Source organism: Cynocephalus volans, chromosome 13, assembly GCF_027409185.1.
Source record: "Cynocephalus volans isolate mCynVol1 chromosome 13, mCynVol1.pri, whole genome shotgun sequence".
NCBI lineage: Eukaryota > Metazoa > Chordata > Mammalia > Dermoptera > Cynocephalidae > Cynocephalus > Cynocephalus volans.
The window spans coordinates 110,560,814-110,579,941 of NC_084472.1; the positions used below are offsets into that span (position 1 = coordinate 110,560,814).

General features: G+C 34.8%; 1 protein-coding gene across 1 annotated transcript in view; it reads left to right on the forward strand.

Moving 5' to 3' along the window:
- LOC134361752 (disintegrin and metalloproteinase domain-containing protein 5-like) overlaps positions 1 to 19,128 on the forward strand; it is a 155,557-nt gene that overhangs the window by 21,211 nt on the left and 115,218 nt on the right. The window contains exons 8-9 of the mRNA XM_063076730.1: positions 17,995 to 18,066; positions 18,248 to 18,414. Of these exons, the coding sequence (XP_062932800.1) occupies positions 17,995 to 18,066; positions 18,248 to 18,414 (239 nt within the window). The remainder of the gene's footprint in view (positions 1 to 17,994; positions 18,067 to 18,247; positions 18,415 to 19,128) is intronic.

The window sequence follows — 19,128 nt, forward strand, 5'->3', positions numbered from 1 at the left end:
CTCTACAGGTGAGGTGGGTCTCTTGAAGACAGCATGTACTTGGGTCTAGCTTTTTAATCCAATCAGTCAATCTGTGTCTTTGAATGGGGAGTTTAGTCCATTCACATTTCGGTAGTTATTGACAAGTGTTGCTTAATTCCTGTCATTTAATTGCTTCTTGTTTTGATCATTTAAATATCTTTTGATCATTATTTCCCCTTTTGTTTTTCTTATTCAATATTAGTTCAAAATTTAAGGTGGCATGATTTAGTTTCTTTCTCTTTCTTGCTGGCATTTTTGTTTTAACAATGGGTTTTGCTCTTTCTTGTGTATTTGTGATAGTGGTCACCATTATTCAGATTCCAGATGAATGACCCCCTTGAGAATTTCTTGCAGGGCTGGTAATATAGTGGTGAACTCCCACAACTTTTGTTTTTCTTGGGAAATATACTATTTCTCCCTCATTTCTGAAGGAGAGCCTTGCTGGGTAAAGAGTTCTTGGCTGGCAATTTTATTCTTTTAGTATTTTGAATATATCATTCCACTTTCTTCTGGCCTGTAGGGTTTCGGTTGAGAAGTGTTCTGTTAATTTGATGGGGGTTCCCCTATAAGTGACCTGATGCTTTTCCCTTGCTGCTTTTAGAGTTCTCTCTTTGTCTTTGAGCTTTTCAAATTTAACTATAATGTGTCTTGGGGAGGATATTTTTTGATTGATTATGTTTGAGGACCTTTCAGCTTCCTGAATCTGAAGGTCTGTATCTCCCCCTACACCTGGGAAGTTTTCTGTTACTATTTCCTTGAGTAGGTTTTCAATGCCTTTTCCTTACTTCTCCCCTTCAGGAATAACCACGATTCAGATGTTAGAGCACTTGAAACTCTCTGTTATCTCTCTTAGATTTTCCTCATTATTTTTAATTCTTTTTCCTTTTTTTTCCTCTGCTTGAGTTATTTCAAAAAGACCACCTTCAAGCTCTGAAATTCTTCCTTCTGCTTGCTCTACCCTGTTGCTTTAGCTCTCAGTTGTGCTTTTTATTTCATTGAGTGAATCTTTCACTTCTAGAAGTTCTGCTACATTCTTTTTTAAGGTATTAATGTCTTTGTAGATTTCCTCCTTCATATTCTGGATATTTTTTTTGTTTCCTTGTGTTCTCTAATTGAGTCTTCTTTCATTTCTTCAAGTTTTCTTAAGATTATTGCTCTGAATTCTTTTACAGACATATCAAGGATCCCATTTCATGGAGTCTCACTTTGGTGCATTACTATATTCTTTCAATGGTGTCATTTCTTCTTGTTTATTTGTAATTAAAGTATTTTTGTTGATGTTTGATCATTTGGTAGAGGGTTTGCTTCCTCTATTACACTGAGGTTGGCTGTGGAGTGGCCCTGGATGCTACTGTGGTGGTGAATTGTCTTTGCTTGACAGTAGGTCTGGTGGTGGTTATTTTAAACCACTTTGGGTTCTGTTCCAGAATCTGTGGTTGTACAATGAACCCCCAGCAGTGTGTGGTTCTGCTGGGCCCATGCGGCACTCCCCTCCAAATCCAAGGAGGGCAGGTCACCTCTGCCATGCAGTTCTGCTGTGCTCACCTCTGGTGGGCCGAGGAATGTGGGCTAGCATTCCCCTCTGGGTCCAAGGGATGAGGGGGTCGCCTCTGCCACGTGGTTCTGCTGGACTCACCTCTGGTGGGCTGGGGCATATGTGCTGTTGTTCCCCTCATCCCCCAGGTCCAAAATCAGTAGTCAACTGATTTTTGACAAGAGTGCAAAGATAATTCAGTGGGAAAAAAATAGTCTTTTGGAAAAATAGTGCTTACCGAAGTGGATATCCACATGAATGAAGTTGAAACCCTCTTTCACACCACATAAAAAAAATGAACTCAAAATGGATCTAAGAACTAAATATAACAGCTAAAACTGCAAAACTATTACAATAAAACATAGGTATGAATCCTCACGATGTTAGAGTAGGCAATGGTTTCTTAGATATGGCATCAGAAGCACAAGCAACAAAATGGATGTTAGACATCATCAAAATTAAAAACCATCAAGACAGTGACAAGACAACCCACAGAACAAGAAAAAATTTTTGTATGATTCTGAGAATGAATTTGTATCTAGAATATATAAAGAGTTTTTACAACTCAATAATAAAAGACAAATAATCCTATTAAAAATAGGCAAAGAGGTAATCTGAGTAGACATTTCTTCAAAGAAGATATTCAAATGGCCAAGAAGAACATGAGAGATGTCCAAAATTATTATTTATCGGGGAAGAATAAAGCAATAATAAGATTACCACTTCACACCTACTTGGATAAATAAGTAAGTAAGTAAATAAATGAGATAAAGATAGTAAGTGTTGGTAAGGGTGTGGAAATATTGGAATCCTTATACATTGCTTGTGGGAATATAAAATGTTGCAGCCACTTTGGAAAATACTCTGGCAACTCTGTAAATGTTTAAACATAGAATTACTATATCATCCAGAAATTCCAGTTTACGGTATCCAGAAGAAATGAAAATGTATGTCCACACAAAAACTTGCACACCATTGTTCATAGCAGTCTTATCCATAGTAGACAGAAAGTGGAAACAACCCAAATGTCCATCAACTGATGAGTGGATAAATAAAATGTAATATAGCCACACAATGGAATGTTACTGAGTGATAAAAAGGAATAAAGTACTGATATATACTACAATATGGATGAACGTTGAAAACATTTTGATAAATGAAAGAAACCAATCAGGAAGGACTATATATTGTGTGATTCCATTTACATGAAATGTCCAGAACTTTTCTGTAGCATGTCTGTAGAAACAGAAATAGTGATTGCTTAGGGTTGAGGGGGGTATTGAGGATCTGAGGGCTAATGGCTAAGGGCTATAGGGTTTCTTCTGGGCAGTGATAAACATGTCCTAAAACTGATTATGGGGATGGATGCACAACATTGTGAATATAGTAAAATTCATTGAATTGAACACTCTAAATGTGTGAATTATATAGTATGTGAATTATATATTAGAAAAGCTTTCAAAAAATAGATTAACTTCAGTCCTAGAGCCAGAACCTTACTTAATGAGAAACCAATAGAGAAGCACTGTCTGAAGAAATTTCTGTAACGATGAATTGCTCTGGTGTGGTAGTAACTACCATAATGAACAGCACAGCTCCAGGGGCACTTCCATTAATATCAGAGACCAGAAAAGGATACCAAACATCTCTCAATTTTTTATCATTGTTTTGGAGGTATTAGGCAATGGAATTAGGTAAAGGACTACAATTAGATAAATTTACTTATAAGAAGAGAAAAGAAGAAAAACTCTCTACATGATAAAATTGTACACGTGGAGAAGCTAAGAGACTCAACATTAAAACTAAGACAAACAATTCAGATTAACATATGAAAATTAATTGCCTCTCTATATTAATACAGTAACCAGTATGATGATATAATCAGTATGAAGACATATACTTTTAACAACAGCAATAAAAAACTTAGGCATATACTTAACAAGAATATTCAAATATCAACATAGTGAAAATGTCCATACTACCCAAAGTGATATACAAATTCAATGCAATCCCCATCAAAATTCCAATGACATTTTTCGCAGAAATGGAAAGAACTATTCAGACATTTATATGGAATAATAAAAGACCACGCATAGCCAAACCAATGCTGAGTAAAAAATTGAAGCCGGAGGCATAACACTACCTGACTTTAAGCTATACTACAAAGCTATAATAACCAAAACAGTATGGTACTGGCATAAATACAGACACACTGATCAATGGAATAGAATAGAGAATCCAGAAATCAACCCACACACTTACTGCCAGCTGATCTTTGACAAAGGCACCAAGCCTATTCACTGGGGAAGGGACTGCCTCTTCAGCAAATGGTGCTGGGATAACTGGATATCCATATGCAGGAGAATGAAACTAGACCCATACCTCTCACCATATATTAAAATCAGCTCAAAATGGATTAAGGATTTAAATATACACCCTGAAACAATAAAACTTCTTAAAGAAAACATAGGAGAAACACTTCAGGAAATAGGACTGGACACAGACTTCATGAATATGACCCCAAAAGCACGGGCAACCAAAGGAAAAATAAACAAATGGGATTATATCAAACTAAAAAGCTTCTGCACAGCAAAAGAAACAATTAACAGAGTTAAAAGACAACCAACAGAGTGGGAGAAAATATTTGCAAAATATACATCTGACAAAGGATTAATATCCAGAATATACAAGGAACTCAAACAACTTTACAAGAAAAAAACAAGCAACCCGATTAAAAAATGGGCAAAAGAGCTAAGTAGGCATTTCTCTAAGGAAGATATACAAATGGCCAACAGACATATGAAAAAATGCTCAACATCACTCAGCATCCGGGAAATGCAAATCAAAACCACACTGAGATACCATCTCACCCCAGTTAGGATGGCTAAAATCCAAAAGACTATGAACGATAAATGCGGGCGAGGTTGCACAGAAAAAGGAACTCTCATACATTGTTGGTGGGACTGCAAAATGGTGCAGCCTCTGTGGAAAATGGTAGGGAGGTTCCTCAAACAATTGCGGATAGATCTACCATATGACCCAGCTATCCCACCGTTGGGAATATACCCAGAGGAATGGAAATCATCAAGTTGAAGGTATACCTGTTCCCCAATGTTCATCGCAGCACTCTTTACAATAGCCAAGAGTTGGAACCAGCCCAAATGTCCATCATCAGATGAGTGGATATGGAAAATGTGGTATATCTACACAATGGAATACTACTCGGCTATAAAAACGAATGAAATACTGCCATTTGCAACAACATGGATGGACCTTGAGAGAATTATATTAAGTGAAACGAGTCAGGCACAGAAAGAGAAACACCACATGTTCTCACTTATTGGTGGGAGCTAAAAATAAATAAATAAAATCACACAAACAGACACACACAAAAAAAACCAGGGGTGGGGGGAAGAAGATATAACAACTACAATTCCTTGAAGTTGATACGACAAACAAACAGAAAGGACATTGTTGGGTGGGAGGGAGGGGAGGGCGGAGGGAGGGAGGTTTTGGTGATGGGCCACAATAATCAACCACATTGTATATCGACAAAATAAAAATTAAAAAAAAACAAAAACAAATATCATTTTAGGAAATCTTTACAACATTCCTGAAAGACATACAAGCAGATATATAAAAGTGAAAAGGCGTTTCTTGTTCTTGCTTAGGAAGAACCAATAATGTAACAAAACCAATTCTCCTCAAGCTAATATATAAATGTGATGAAATAAAAATATTGAAAACTTTTAGAGATAGAGAAGTTTACATGGGGAAGTGACATCAGCAAGATTGCAGGATAGGAAGTCCCGGGCCTTTTCTGCTACAGAAACACCATTTAACAATGATATAAGTAATAGAATACCTTTAAGAGGAGTCCAGAATCCAGTTAGGAAGTTGCATTACCTCAGATGAGCACAAAATCAAGATAAGCCCCACAGAAACAGGTAAGAAGAACAATTTCACTGTTGTTGTATCAGCCCATCTCCCAAGCCAGCACAGCTCAGCACTGAGAGATTGTGACTCTTCCCTTGGAGGAGGGTGGGAGAGAGTGGGGGTATATGTCCAATATCGCTGACATTTCAGTATGCTCCCCGAGGGACTGGCTTCTATCTCGTCTTACACAGTGACTTGTACACAGAAAACTACAAGACATCAATGAAATAAAGAAGACCCAAGCAAATGGGAAAGACATCCCATGTCCATGGATTGGAAGAAACGATATTGTTAAAATGTCCATACTGTCCAAAGTGATCTACAGTTTCAATGCAGTTTCTATCAAATTATGATGACAATTTTACAGAAATATAAATAGCAATCATAAAATGCATATGGAACCATAAAGGCCTTGAATAGTTAAAAGCGATTTTGAGCAAGAACAAAGCTAGATGTGTTACACTTTCTGATTTCAAAATATACTACAAAGCTACATTAATCAAAATGATATGGTACTGGATTAAAGACAGACATATAAACCAATGAAACAGAATAGTATTCCTAGAAATAAGCTCACAGTCAACTCATCTCTTACTAGGGTGTCAAGCATACAAAATGGAAAAATTACAGCCTCTTCAGCAAATGCTGTTGGGAAAACTGGGTGTGCAAATACAAAAGAATGAAATTCAACCTTTATCTCTCACCATATACAAAAATTATCTGAAATGCATTAAAGATCTAGAATCATAAAATTCGTAGAAGAAAACATAGGGTAAGCTTCATGACATTGGGATTGGGAATTATCTCTTGGCTATAACAATAGCAAAATAAGACATTTGGACTACCTCATACTAAAAAGCTTCTTCACAGCAAAGAAAATGCCAGAATGAAAAGGCGACCTACAGAACGGGAGAAAATATTTGCAAACCATTTACCTGATAAGGCTTTAATATCCAAAATATACAAGGACTTCCTACAGTTCAACAGCAAAAACCAAAAACAAATGAAAAAATAATGACTAAAAAATCAGCAAAGGAACCGAATAGACATTTCTCCAAAGCAGACGTACAAATGGCCCAACAGGTATGTGAAAACATTCTTAACATGACTAATCATCAGAAAAATGTAAATCCAAACCATAGTGATAGCTCACCTTACACAATGAACATCTCATTTGTTAGGATGGTTATTAACCACAACAGCAACAACAAAAGAAAGAAAAGAGTAAAAAAGGAAAAAAATGCGTTGGTGAGGAGGTGGTACAGTAGATACAAAAGGTATCTATTGTACAATGGAAATGGGAAACAGAATGGAGGTTCCTCAAAAAATTAAAAATAGAATTACCATGTGGTGAAACATTCATGATTATATGTATCTAAATTAATTGATCAGGATCAATCTATCAATATGTCAGGATCCTGAAGTAATATATACACTCCCATGCTCATTGCAGCATTTTTCACAGTAGCCAAGATATAAAAACCACTTAAATGTTTATCAACAGACAAATGGATTAAAAAAATGTGGTATATACATACAATGGAATATTATTCAGCATTAAAAAAAAAAAAAGGAAATCCTGTATTATGTGACAATGTGGATGAACCTGAAGGACATTATGTTAGGTGAAATAACCCAATCGTAGGAGGACAAATATTGTATGATTCCAGTTTCATGAAGTATCTAAAATGGCCAAACTTGTAGAAACAGGAGAACAATGATGTTCAGGGGTTTGGGGGGTGAGGGAATGGGAAGTTGCTGTTTAATAGGTATAAAGTTTTAATTATACAAGATGAATAACTTCTAGAGATCTGCTGTACAACATAGTACCTATGGTTAACAATACTGTACTGTGAACTTAAAAATTTAAGAGGGTAAATCTCATGTTAAATGTTCTTTACCATAATGGAAAAAAAATCACATGAAAAATAAACATGTAAGACTAGTTTAGAAAACCTACAATAAAAAGAAATATGGGAATTGATGTATAAGAATTAAAAAAACATTTTATATACCATATTTAATTAAACAGAGTGATACTATCACATGAAATAAACTAAATACCAGTGGAAAAGAATAAAAAATCTAGCAGTATATCCAAGGTCATATAGTTTGATAAAAGTGGCACATAAAAGTCAGTGAAGGAAAAACATTTAAAAAACAATTGGTATTGGAATCAGTTTGTTTCAGAAAAAGATAAAATTAGATCTATGTCTCAATTCATACACTAAAATAAATTGAAGAGATTATAATTTTTCTTGTGATGAATGAAACCATACAAGTAATTGCATTAGAAAATGTATGCATGGAATACTGCCAATTCTCTTCAGCACTACTTTTGCTGTGTCCCACAAATTTTGATGTCGCATTTTCATTTTGCTGAATGCATTTTCGAAAATTTTCTTTAATACTTTCTCTTTGATCCGTGTCTTTTTAAGAAGTGTGCTATTTACTTACCACGTGTTTCAATATTTTTCCCATTATCTTTTTGTTTTTTCTTTTGTTTCCATTGTACTCAGGGAGCACACTCTGTATAATTGGAATTCTTTTAAATTTATTGAATTTTGTTTTATACCCAAAGATTTTTTCTACTTTTGCATTTGTCGCATTAATGTTTAAAAGATATGTATTCTGCCATTGTTGCGTGTTCTGTGTTGATTAGATACTGTAGGTTCGTGGTGTTGCTTAGTTTTTTCTACATTCTTTTTCTACATTCTTGATGATTTTTTATCTAGGTGTTTTAGCAATTGTTGAGAAATGTTGAAGTCCAAATATAATTATGGATATTTGTGCATACATATTTATAACTGCCATTTCTTCTTGGTGGATTAATCCCTTTATCATTACGTAATATACCTTTGTGTTTTTACAGTCTTCTCTGGACTTTATCTGATATTATTATAATTATTCTTGCTTTCTTCTGAATTAACGTTTGCATGGTATATCTTTTCCATCCTTTTATTTCCAATTTACCCAAATAGTTATATTAGATTTGTATTTTTTGCAGTACCATATAGTTGGATTATGCTTTTTATTCACTCTACCAATCTTTGTCTTCGAATTGGCATATTCCTACAATTTACATTTAGTGCAATTAGGTTGTATTAACACTGCCATTTTACTTTTTGTTTATTCTGCTTTATTTTTCTTTGTTTTATTTTTCCTGCCTTTCTTGTGGGTTACTTGAACAGTTTTTGAAGTTATATTTTTATTTATCTATAGTGTTTTTGAACATATATCTTTATGTAGATTTGTTAGTTGTTGCTGTAGATATTACAATATATATACACATAACATATGAAAGTCTGCAGATATTCACTTCTTACCAATAGAAACATTACTTCCTTTTATGCCTGTTTACATCCCCCCATTTATATTGTGTCTTAAATATTTCTTCTACATGTATGAAGAATCACATCAGACAGTGCTATAATTTTTGTATCAACTGTCAAACATAATTTTCTTAAAAATTATTATTTTTTAATGTACATGTAATAATTGTACATATTTGTGGGGTACAGAATAATATTTTGATATGTGTCTACACTCTGATAATCAACTCAGTCAAATTGGCATATCCATAACCACAAACATTTTTCATTTCTTTGTGATGAGAACATTTGAACTCCTCTTTTGTAGCCATTTGAAATTATACAATAAACTGTTAATTATAGACACCTAGCACTATTATAGAATACTAGAATTTATTCTTACTATCTAGCTGTAATTCTGTATGCATTAACCAGTGTTTTCCTATCCTTTCTCTCCTGTCCGTCCCAGCCTGTAGCAACATTAATTCTACTCTCTACTTCTATGAATTCACTTTTTTTTAGCTTTACCGTGTAAGTCAGAACATATGGTATTTATTTGTCTGTGCCTGACTTACTTCACTTAACATGTTTTCTTCCAGGCTCATCTATGTTGCCACAAATAACATAATTTTAGTCTTTTATTATGGCTGAGTTGTATTCAATTGTGTGTACATACCACATTTTCTTTATTCATCTGTTAATGGACATTGAGGTTGATTCTGTATCTTGGCTATTATAAACAATGTTTCAATAAACATGGGGGTGCAGACATCTACATCTCTTTGGTATACTGATTTTCTTTTGTTTGGGTAAATACCTAGCAGTGGGTTTCATGGATCATATGGTAGTTCTATTTTTAGTTTTTTGAGGAAACTTCATACTGTTTTCCATAATGGCTGTACTAATTTACATTCCACCAACAGTGTATAAGAGTTTCCTTTTCTCTGGATCCTTGACAGAGTTTTTTTTTTTTTTTTTTTGGTCTTTTGATAATAGCAGTTCTTACTGGGATGAAATGATATCTCATTGTGGTTTTGATGTTCATTTCCCTGGTGATTAGTGATGTTGAACATTTTTTCATGCATCTGTTGTCTATTTGTATGTTTTCTTTTGAGAAATGAAAATGTCTTTTGCCATTTTAAAATTGCATTTTTAATTTTTAAAAAATTTTTTGCTACTGAGTTGCTTGAACTCCTTGTATGTTCTGGATATTAATCCCTTGGGGGTGCATAGTTTGCAGTTATTGTCTCTTATTCTGCAGGTTGCCTCTTTGCTCTGTTGGTTGTTTCCTTTGCTGTGCAGAGGCTTTTAGTTTGATATCCCATTTGTCTGTCATTTTCATTTGTTGTCTGTGCTTTAAAAGTCTTTTCCATAAAATTTTTGCCAAGACCCATGTCTTGAAGCATTTCTTCTAGTTTTTCTCTAGTAGTTTTACAGTTTCAGGTCTTCACAGTTAAGGCTTTAATCCATCATCTGTCAAACATAATTTTAGAAATGCAGTAGTGGAAAGAAAATTAATTGTATTTTCATTGTATTTACAAATACTTTTGCTCTTTCCTTTGTCCTTTTTTCATTTATAATGTTCTGAGATTTCTTCTTTTATCATTTGCATTCTGTTTAGAGAACTTTCCTTAGCAATTCTTTCAGGGTCTACTAGTGTCAAATTTTCTTTGTGTCCCTTCAGGTCTTTATTTCCCATTTACTTCTGAAGGATAACGTCACTGAATATAGAATCTGGCATTGACATTTCTTTCAGCACATGAAAAATGTTGTGCCTCTGTTTTCTGGTCTCTTTGGTATCTGGTGAGAAACCCACTACCATGTGAATTTTTTGTGTGTGTTTGTGTGTGTGTAAAAAGGTGCTTATTCTCTCTTGCTGCTTTCAAGATTTTTTCTTTGTCTTAGTTTTCTAAAGTTTGGTTATAATATTCCTTCATGTGGATTTCTTTAGGTTTATCGTATTTGGGGCTTGTTCAGTTTCTTCATGTAGGTGTAGTTTTTTTTTTTTTCTTTCAAATTTTGGAATTTTTTTAGTCATTTTTTTTGAAATATCTTTTCAGCCCTACCCTCTTTCTCCTCTCTTTCCTGAACTCTAATGACAAAAATATTGGATCCCACAGGTCTCCAAGTCTCTGTCCATGATATTCAGTCTATTTGCCTCTTTTCTGATTATGTAATTTCTTTAGTTCTATTGTCAAATTCACTGCTTTTTCTTTTATTTGTTCTGCTTTTGAGCCTATTCAATGAGTTTTTTATTTGTCATTACATTTAAAATTTAAAAATTTTTATTGATTCATCTTCTGTTTCTTTGCTGAAACTTTTTTTTTCAGAGTTTCTTAATTTTTTATTTGATTCAAGTGTGTTTATAATTGCTTATTAGAGCATTTTTATGATGGCTGTTTTAGAGTTCTTATTAGAAAATCCTAACATCTGTGTTGTTAGTTTAGGATATTATAATAAAATACCATGGAATAAGAGTCTTATAAAATATGGAAATTTCTTTCTCACAGTTGTGGAGGCTATAAGTGTGTGATTAGGGTGCCAGCATGGTTGGGTTCCTGTGCGGGTCTTCTGTGCTGCAGATTGCTAATTTTTTGTTGACCTCATATGGCAGAAAGGGAGCTAGAGAGCTCTCTAGGGTTTCTCCATAAGTGTACTGTCTTACTCCATTTTGTGCCTCTGTAAGGAAATACCTGAGACTGTGTAATTTATAATGAACAAAGTTTACTGATTCACTGTTATGGAGGTTGAGAAGTCCAATATCAAGGTACTGGCACGTGGTGAGGGTCTCTTGCTGCATCAGGGGGGCAAGAGGGGGCCAAACTCATCCTTTTATAATGGCACCAATACCACCCATGAGAATGGAGCCCTCCTGGGCTAATAATCTTTTAAATATCATACCTCTTAATACCATTATAATGAAAATTAAATTTCAGAATGAGTTTTGGAGGGATGAACATTCAAACCACAGGAGGCACTAATCCCATTTATGAGGTCTCCACCCTCATAATTTAATTACCTTCCAAAGATCCCACCTCCTAATACCAGCACACTGAGGGTAAGGATTTCAACATACAAATTTTGGGGATACGTAAATATTCAGTCCATACATTCTGCCTGTGGCCCACAAAATTCATGTCCTTGCATGGAAAACACATTCATATAATCCCGACCACTTTCAAAGCCCCTGAACTCATTCTAGCATCAACTCTAAAGTCTAAAGTCCAAAGTCTCATGTAGATATCATCTAAATCTGATGTGGGTGAGACTTGCAATTTATTCTAAAACAAAATTCCTCCCCAGCTGTGAATCCCATTCTAAAAGAAAGAAGTAGGAAAGAAGGAAGGAGTATGGGTTCAATGAGAGTTCAAAACCTAGCAAGGAAACTCTATGAGATTTTAAGCCTTGAGAACAATCTCTTTTAGCTCTATACTGTGTTCTCCAGGCCCGCTGGAACTGTGGTTCTGCTTTTTGGACCCATTCGAGCAAAGGTCTCTCCTTCCAGGCCCGTTGAGGTGGCGATATCAGTTCTATAGCTCAGCAGAGTGCTGCCTACATTGTGACTCTCTGCAGTGTCCCCCACTGCCCCACGCCATGGGTCTCATTTGGAGTGGGGGTAATGTCCCCAGGATTCTGCCGGGTGGCCTCACCCCCACATCTAGCTCTATTAGGTGTTGGTCCTGCCCTTTGAAATTGAGGTGGATGCAGTCCCACCCCGAGGTCTGTGTACCATGGGCCTGTGGTGGAAGTAGCAGTGCTGATGATCTCTTAATTGCCTTTGGGGTTCTCTTCCTTGCCCTGAGAATAGGATGTGTTCACAGATAAACAGCTTTATGGCCTTGTCATGTAGAGTCTAATAAGTCTGACAGTCTTCCTTCATTTTGTCCTTTTTTTCCCTCTATTTCCTTTAGTCCCAAGTGGCAATGTTTCTGCTACTATAATTCCATTTCTATTCCTGGCTTTTGTTGATATGGTTGATTAAGTCCATGGTCCACAATGTACTTATTGCTTAAGAAAACAGTCACTGGCCACACCTTTAGTGCTCTTGCAAAAATACTTTCTCATTTTTTGCAACATGGGTCAGCGGAACATTTTTCAAATCTTTAAGTTCTGCTTCCTTTTAAATAAAAAATTCCGCCTATAAGTCATTTGTCGCTTCACACATTTTATTATAAGCAGTCAGGTAGAAGGCAAGTCACACTTTCAACACTTCACTTAGAAATATTTTCAGCTAAATGTACAATTTCCTTACTTGCAAGTTCTACCTTCCACAAAACGCTAGAACACAAACACAAGTCAACCAAGTTCTTTAACCTTTATAAACAAGGAAAATAACAAGGCATGTTATTTTCCCATTGTTCAATAACGTGGTCCTCATTTCCGTCTGAGACCTCATCAGAATGACCTCTACTGTCTACATCTCTGCCAACATTCTGTTCATGATTACTTAGGTATTCTCTGAGAAAATGGAATTGTTCTCTGCAGCACTCCTGTTTTCTTTCTGGGCACTCACCAGAATTGCCTTTAAAATTTAGTTCACAGCAATGTAGGATTCTTGTAGCATGCATCTCAAAACCCTTCCACCCTCTACTTATTACCCATTTCCAAAGCCCCTTCCACATTTCTAGGTGTTTGTTAAGCAGCACCCCCACTTCTCGGTGCCAAGTTTTGCTAGTCAATTCAAGCTGCCTTAGCAAAGTACCATAGACTAGGTGGTTTATACATAACAGAGGCCAAAAGTCCAAGATCAGGGTGTCCACATGGCCAAGTTTTGGTGAAGGCCCTCTTGCAGGTTTCAGACTGCCAACTTATTATATTCTCATGTGGCAGAAAGAGAGCTTGAGACTTCTCTGGTGTCTCTTTTATAAGGGCAATAATATCATTCATGAAGGTGGAGCCCTCATGATTTAATTACCTTTTAAAGGCCCCATCTCCTAATGCTACCAAATTGGTGGGCGAGTAGGGTGGGATTTCAACATATGATTCTGGGGGGGACAGAAACATTCTGTTCATAACATGTGCCATCCTGGAGTTAGTATTCTAGCTTCTGTGTCATCTTAGCGTTGGCCTCTGCTTATTGTCTTTTTTCTTTCAGGTTGAGATTTTCTTTGCTCTTGCCATGATGAATGATTTTCATCTAACCTCAACTTTTTGTGTACGAGACTCAGAATCTTCTTTGAATATTTTGTTATAATTGGCTTTCTCTGACATTGCTGTTGTGTGGAAAATGTGTGCCACCTCAATACTCCCACTGGAAATCCAGGTTACCCACTCAGTTTCCATAGAGACCCAGGCAGGCAGAGGGCTTCTCATTATTTCTGGCAGATGGGAGTTCAAGTTCACCACCAGGCCTAATGCTGATACTACCCTGGCGTGGTGGAGCAGGAGTACCTAATCACTGCTTCCAACATTGCTTCCACTGACACTGCAGGGTGATGAACTTGCTGCCAGGGGGCAGAGGCGAAAGTCCTGATGTGGCTTTCTCTGATCTCCCAAACTGGGAGATGGAAGTGTGCCTCATTCCCATTGGGTGGGATGGGAGTCAGGTCCCCAGGTAATTTTCACTAACACCGTGGAGGAGGGTGCTGTTACCATCTGACTGGGATGAAATTCCCAGCTACTCACTCAGCCTGTTGTGACATCACTCTGGTGGAGGAGTTGGGGATTCTTGTTACAAATAGTGACAATGGAAGCTTAGGATCTTTGTTTTGCCTTTGCTGGTGGATGTGTGATGGGGCTATGGTTTTTTTCTGTAGAATTTTGCTGTATAAGAGTGGCATAAAATGACATAAAAGTTTTCTCTCTTGCTGGGCTTCCCTTTCCTAGGTCTTTGGCTGGAGAGAGCGGGCTTTTATCAATACCTTCTTTCTTCTTCTTCCTTCCTTTCCTCTCCTCTCCTCTCCTGTCCTCTCCTCTCCTCTCTCTGCCTTCTTTTTTCCTTCCTTCCATCCTTCCTTTTTTCTTTTTTTGTGTTGATTGAAATGTCAGGGTTGGCATTTCCATGTTGCTGGCTTCTCTAGCACTCTATCTGGGGTATCAAGTAAAAAAATAAAACCTATAGTACTCACCGATGTATCTTTAAGTTTCAGTTCCCTAACAATCTTCCTTCTCTCAACTCTTCAGAGCCTTCTTATGTTTGTTTGATATATAACATGCAGTGGGTTTAGCTGTACTTAGTAAAAGGAATAGGGACAAGTATGTATGTCTGCTACATCTTTCTGGAAGTGGGAGTCCAACTCATCAGTTGTTAAAAACAATATTTCCTAATTCTGTCCATTGAAAAGGTCTCCTAAGGAACGACCTTCAAAAGTAATGAGCATTCCTAGTGCCCGGATCTTGGTTTTTGAGTACCATTATCTACTAAATGAAACTTGATTCCTTGGGAGAAATTTCTAAGTCTAGGTCAGAGAAAGAGCAAGCTGATCCCACAAAATCCTGCTGCACCACAAAGCAAGGAAATGTTCAATGTCTGATGTGAGCATGTAACATGGATGTAAGTGTTGTACTGAAGGAGTGACCAATTGCCAAATTTGGTACAATTTGACATCATTGAATAAAAAATGTAATGAACCACTGAATAAAAAGAATCCATGCGTTCATATTGATTCTAGTGAGGGGAAGGGAAGCCTCTTTTTACAGAACAATGGCCAGTTAATAAATTTATAAAGAAGAGTAGAATTAGAAAAATCATCAATCGTAGCCCACAACTTAAGAATTTGCAAGGAACATCAATGAATCCTAAAGCCATTGGAGAGATTGCTGGGAAACAAGACATACACACCGTTTTGAAGTACCACCCCATAGAAGACGTATTAATTTAAAGGTGAAAATAGATGACTTTTTAGTGAAGAAATCTGACAAGCACCATATTATCCAAGTGTTCGACTTAACATTATTATAAATGGGACAAAGACATGATGTACCTCTTAATGTAATGCAATCAGAAATACCAAAAAAAAAAAAAAAAAAAAACCGTCTATATAAATTCTTACCAAAAACGTTGAGCTGGAATTTAGTTACAAGGAAACAAAGCCATATTGTGGAACATTTACAAGGCAACTGGTCAGGACACTTTGAAAATGTCAACATTATACATGTAAAAAATTAGTGGGTGGCTAATGTGGGAAATTATGCAGACATGGCCTAAGTAAGGTGGAGGTGTTGATGAAAGATTAGCCAGCATCACATCAAGACAAACATTTTGTGGATGCTTCACAACTAAACTGTCAGTGTTATCTATGTGATGAATTCATAAACAATTGAATTGTTTTCTTTGACACCCCTAGAAGACAGTTTTCAGACTGATCTCTTTGCTAGCATCTCCATATCAATAGGTTATTTTCCAATCACCATGCTAATGGAAGAGCAGACCAGAGAGACTGGAGGTGCAACGGTGCAATACGTTCCCTTTGAAGTGACATTCATCATTTTTGCTCTCATCTCATTGGCCCAAGTGATTTACCTGGCCATGCCTATCTTTAAAAAGGAAGGGTTCCTGAACTATAAGAGAACTGAATATTGATAAACAGGGATAACGCCTATTATGGAGAATAGTAGCAAAACTAAACACAGAGGAAATTCATATTCTCGAAAAAATTTGCTATTAGAAAAGTAAGAATGAAAAATATATGAATAAAGCTTTCAATTTAAAGTGTTAAATTTGCAAAACAAGAAATGTAAGGAAAATGGAGGTAATAATTAAAAAGTATAAATTAATAAACAATAAAATTAATAAGCAACTTTAAGAGCTGGTTTGTTGAAAAATAAATGGGTAGAAAGTATAATTAGGCAAAAAGAAGAGAACATGTTATGATATTAAAAAGGATATAACTGTGGTCTTGGAGAAGATTTAAACAAGCAAGCAACAAACTGATAAAGGCAAATTTGATGACAACTCCAAAGGAAATGAGCTGTTTTTTTTTTTTTTTTTTTTTAAAAAAAAAAAACTGCAACTGTTTTCTAGTACTTATCTGGATATATCAGTATTCTCTTGACCGAGGCAATTGAAAAAATATAGCGGTAAATGTGATGTGATTATATTCTGTCTTTCACAACACTGAATTCAAAAGTTTGTGTTCACCAAAAACAAGTTCGACTTATTAAACAAAGGAAAAAAATGTATATATGTAGTTTACAAAAAAATTTTGAATGGGTTAGTTGCCACAGTGTTAGGTATACATAGTTTTAATAGAGAATTATTTGAAATGTTGCAGGAAGACAATTTATATGCCAATACAATTGTTCTAAAATATAGCAAAAACATGTAACTTAATTTTAGTTAGTACCCTAATATTTATTCAGCAACATTTATTTGCTCAACTATGACAAAACACACACACATAAGCAACAGGCCCATCTTCCTCAAAGCTATACACTTCAGAACAAATTTTATTAATTTTGATAGTATATTAATAGAATTTAAGTTTGATTAAGGAATGTAATGATGGCTTAATATGAAGTAAAATATTAATGAAATGTATTGCATCAATAGGTCAAAATATAAAAATTATCATTTTGGTATGTTTCAAAAAGGCATTTGATAAAAATTCAACGCCATTTTAATAAAAGCTTTAGTAAATAGGAAAACATAAATGGATGTTTCTCAACATGATCTAGAATACACATCTTGAACTGATTACCACTTAATGATGAAATAGTTGAAGCTTTCCAATGAAAAATGAGGGACAAGGTTCACATACCTGATATCACCATTGCTGCTTAATGTTATCCTGGCATTTTTAAGCAATTACACATAGAAAGAGATTATTGATAAAAAGGAAAAATTAGAACGTGTTACATTGTGACATCAAAGGACGTATCTAAACACAGTACTCAGAATCTCTTTAACAGCAAGCCTCTCACTGAGTGTTTTTCCTTTTTATGCATATACTATAATTTCATCTGGGATTTTATTTATAATTTTAGATATAAGTATACTTTGAAACACCACATTTAAAAGATTTGGAATTCAATTTTCATAAACAATAAATAGTGCTACAAATTGAGTACATTAAACATTGTTTAAAATCATGTTATTAAATATTTTTATCAAATCATTCTTCATAAATCATTATTGATCTCCTGGATTTCATTGAGAATACAATCCTATATAGTACAGCACATTGTACAAGTAAAGGGATGCAGTATATTAATTACATCCACTAGTTATTAAAAATAATTTTTCTTTTTCAGTTTGTTTACATGGGCTCTGATATAAAGGCTGTAACACAGAAGGTTATTGAGATAATTGGCCTTGTTAACACTGTAAGTGCTTAAAAACTCTCTTGTTTATATATTTTGTAAAAAATATGAATTAATGTATATCATATTTTACTGTGTTCTTGGAGAGTTTCCATAACAAAAAACTGTATTAAATATGTTTTTATAAAATTTTAATGTAATGTATACATTTATATAAAAAATTTTATTTATCTTCTTTTTTTAGATGCTTACCCAGTTAAAACTGACTGTTGTAATATCTTCCATTGAAATCTGGTCAAACAAAAACAAAATTTCTACTCTAGGGCTTCCTGATAATGTATTATTTAGATTTTTAGAATGGAGAAATGACCATCTTAATCTTCAACAACATAATATTGCATACTTACTTGCGTAAGTGTACTATTCTGCATTTTATATCATTAAAGTAATAACCAAAAATGACTTAATATGTTAATTATGAAAAATAAACATTTACTTTATACATATTGTATTTAACAAATTGATAGATACCATGGATTGAAAAAATGTAAGCTAGGGTTCTCGTCCTCAAGGAGCTAATGTGAGGCAAGATTTAAAGTTTTATCAAACAACATAAACTTACCAGTAAAAGTAAAATTTCATAAAAAGTATTAAAATAACTAAAAGAGTTTAATGATAAGTGGTACAATTTCTCTGATTTCCTTTGGCTTATAAACTTTTACTACCAGTTATATCTTTACATTTCTGCCTCTCATCTAATTAATTCTATTATTTTTATTTTCTAATAAAATGAGCATATTGAATGTCATACCATGTATACTCTAATGTGCAACAAAATTTATTAATCTTTACTGTATAATTGAATAGTGAGTTCACAGAAAATTGAATGATCAGGGCTATAAATGTAGAGGGAAATAGAATGAAAACTGTAACTATTATTGTGATGGCATTTTGCATAAATTATTATATCCTAATTATATTTCTGGATCTTTAACAAATTGAAAATTGAAGAATGTGTATTAAAATATCTTTAACATTGAAGCTTTGAGAAAAATGTATATAAATAGTATAATTCAGAGTAGCATGAGGCTTAGGGCATAGTAATTGTTCAATAATGTTTGCTGC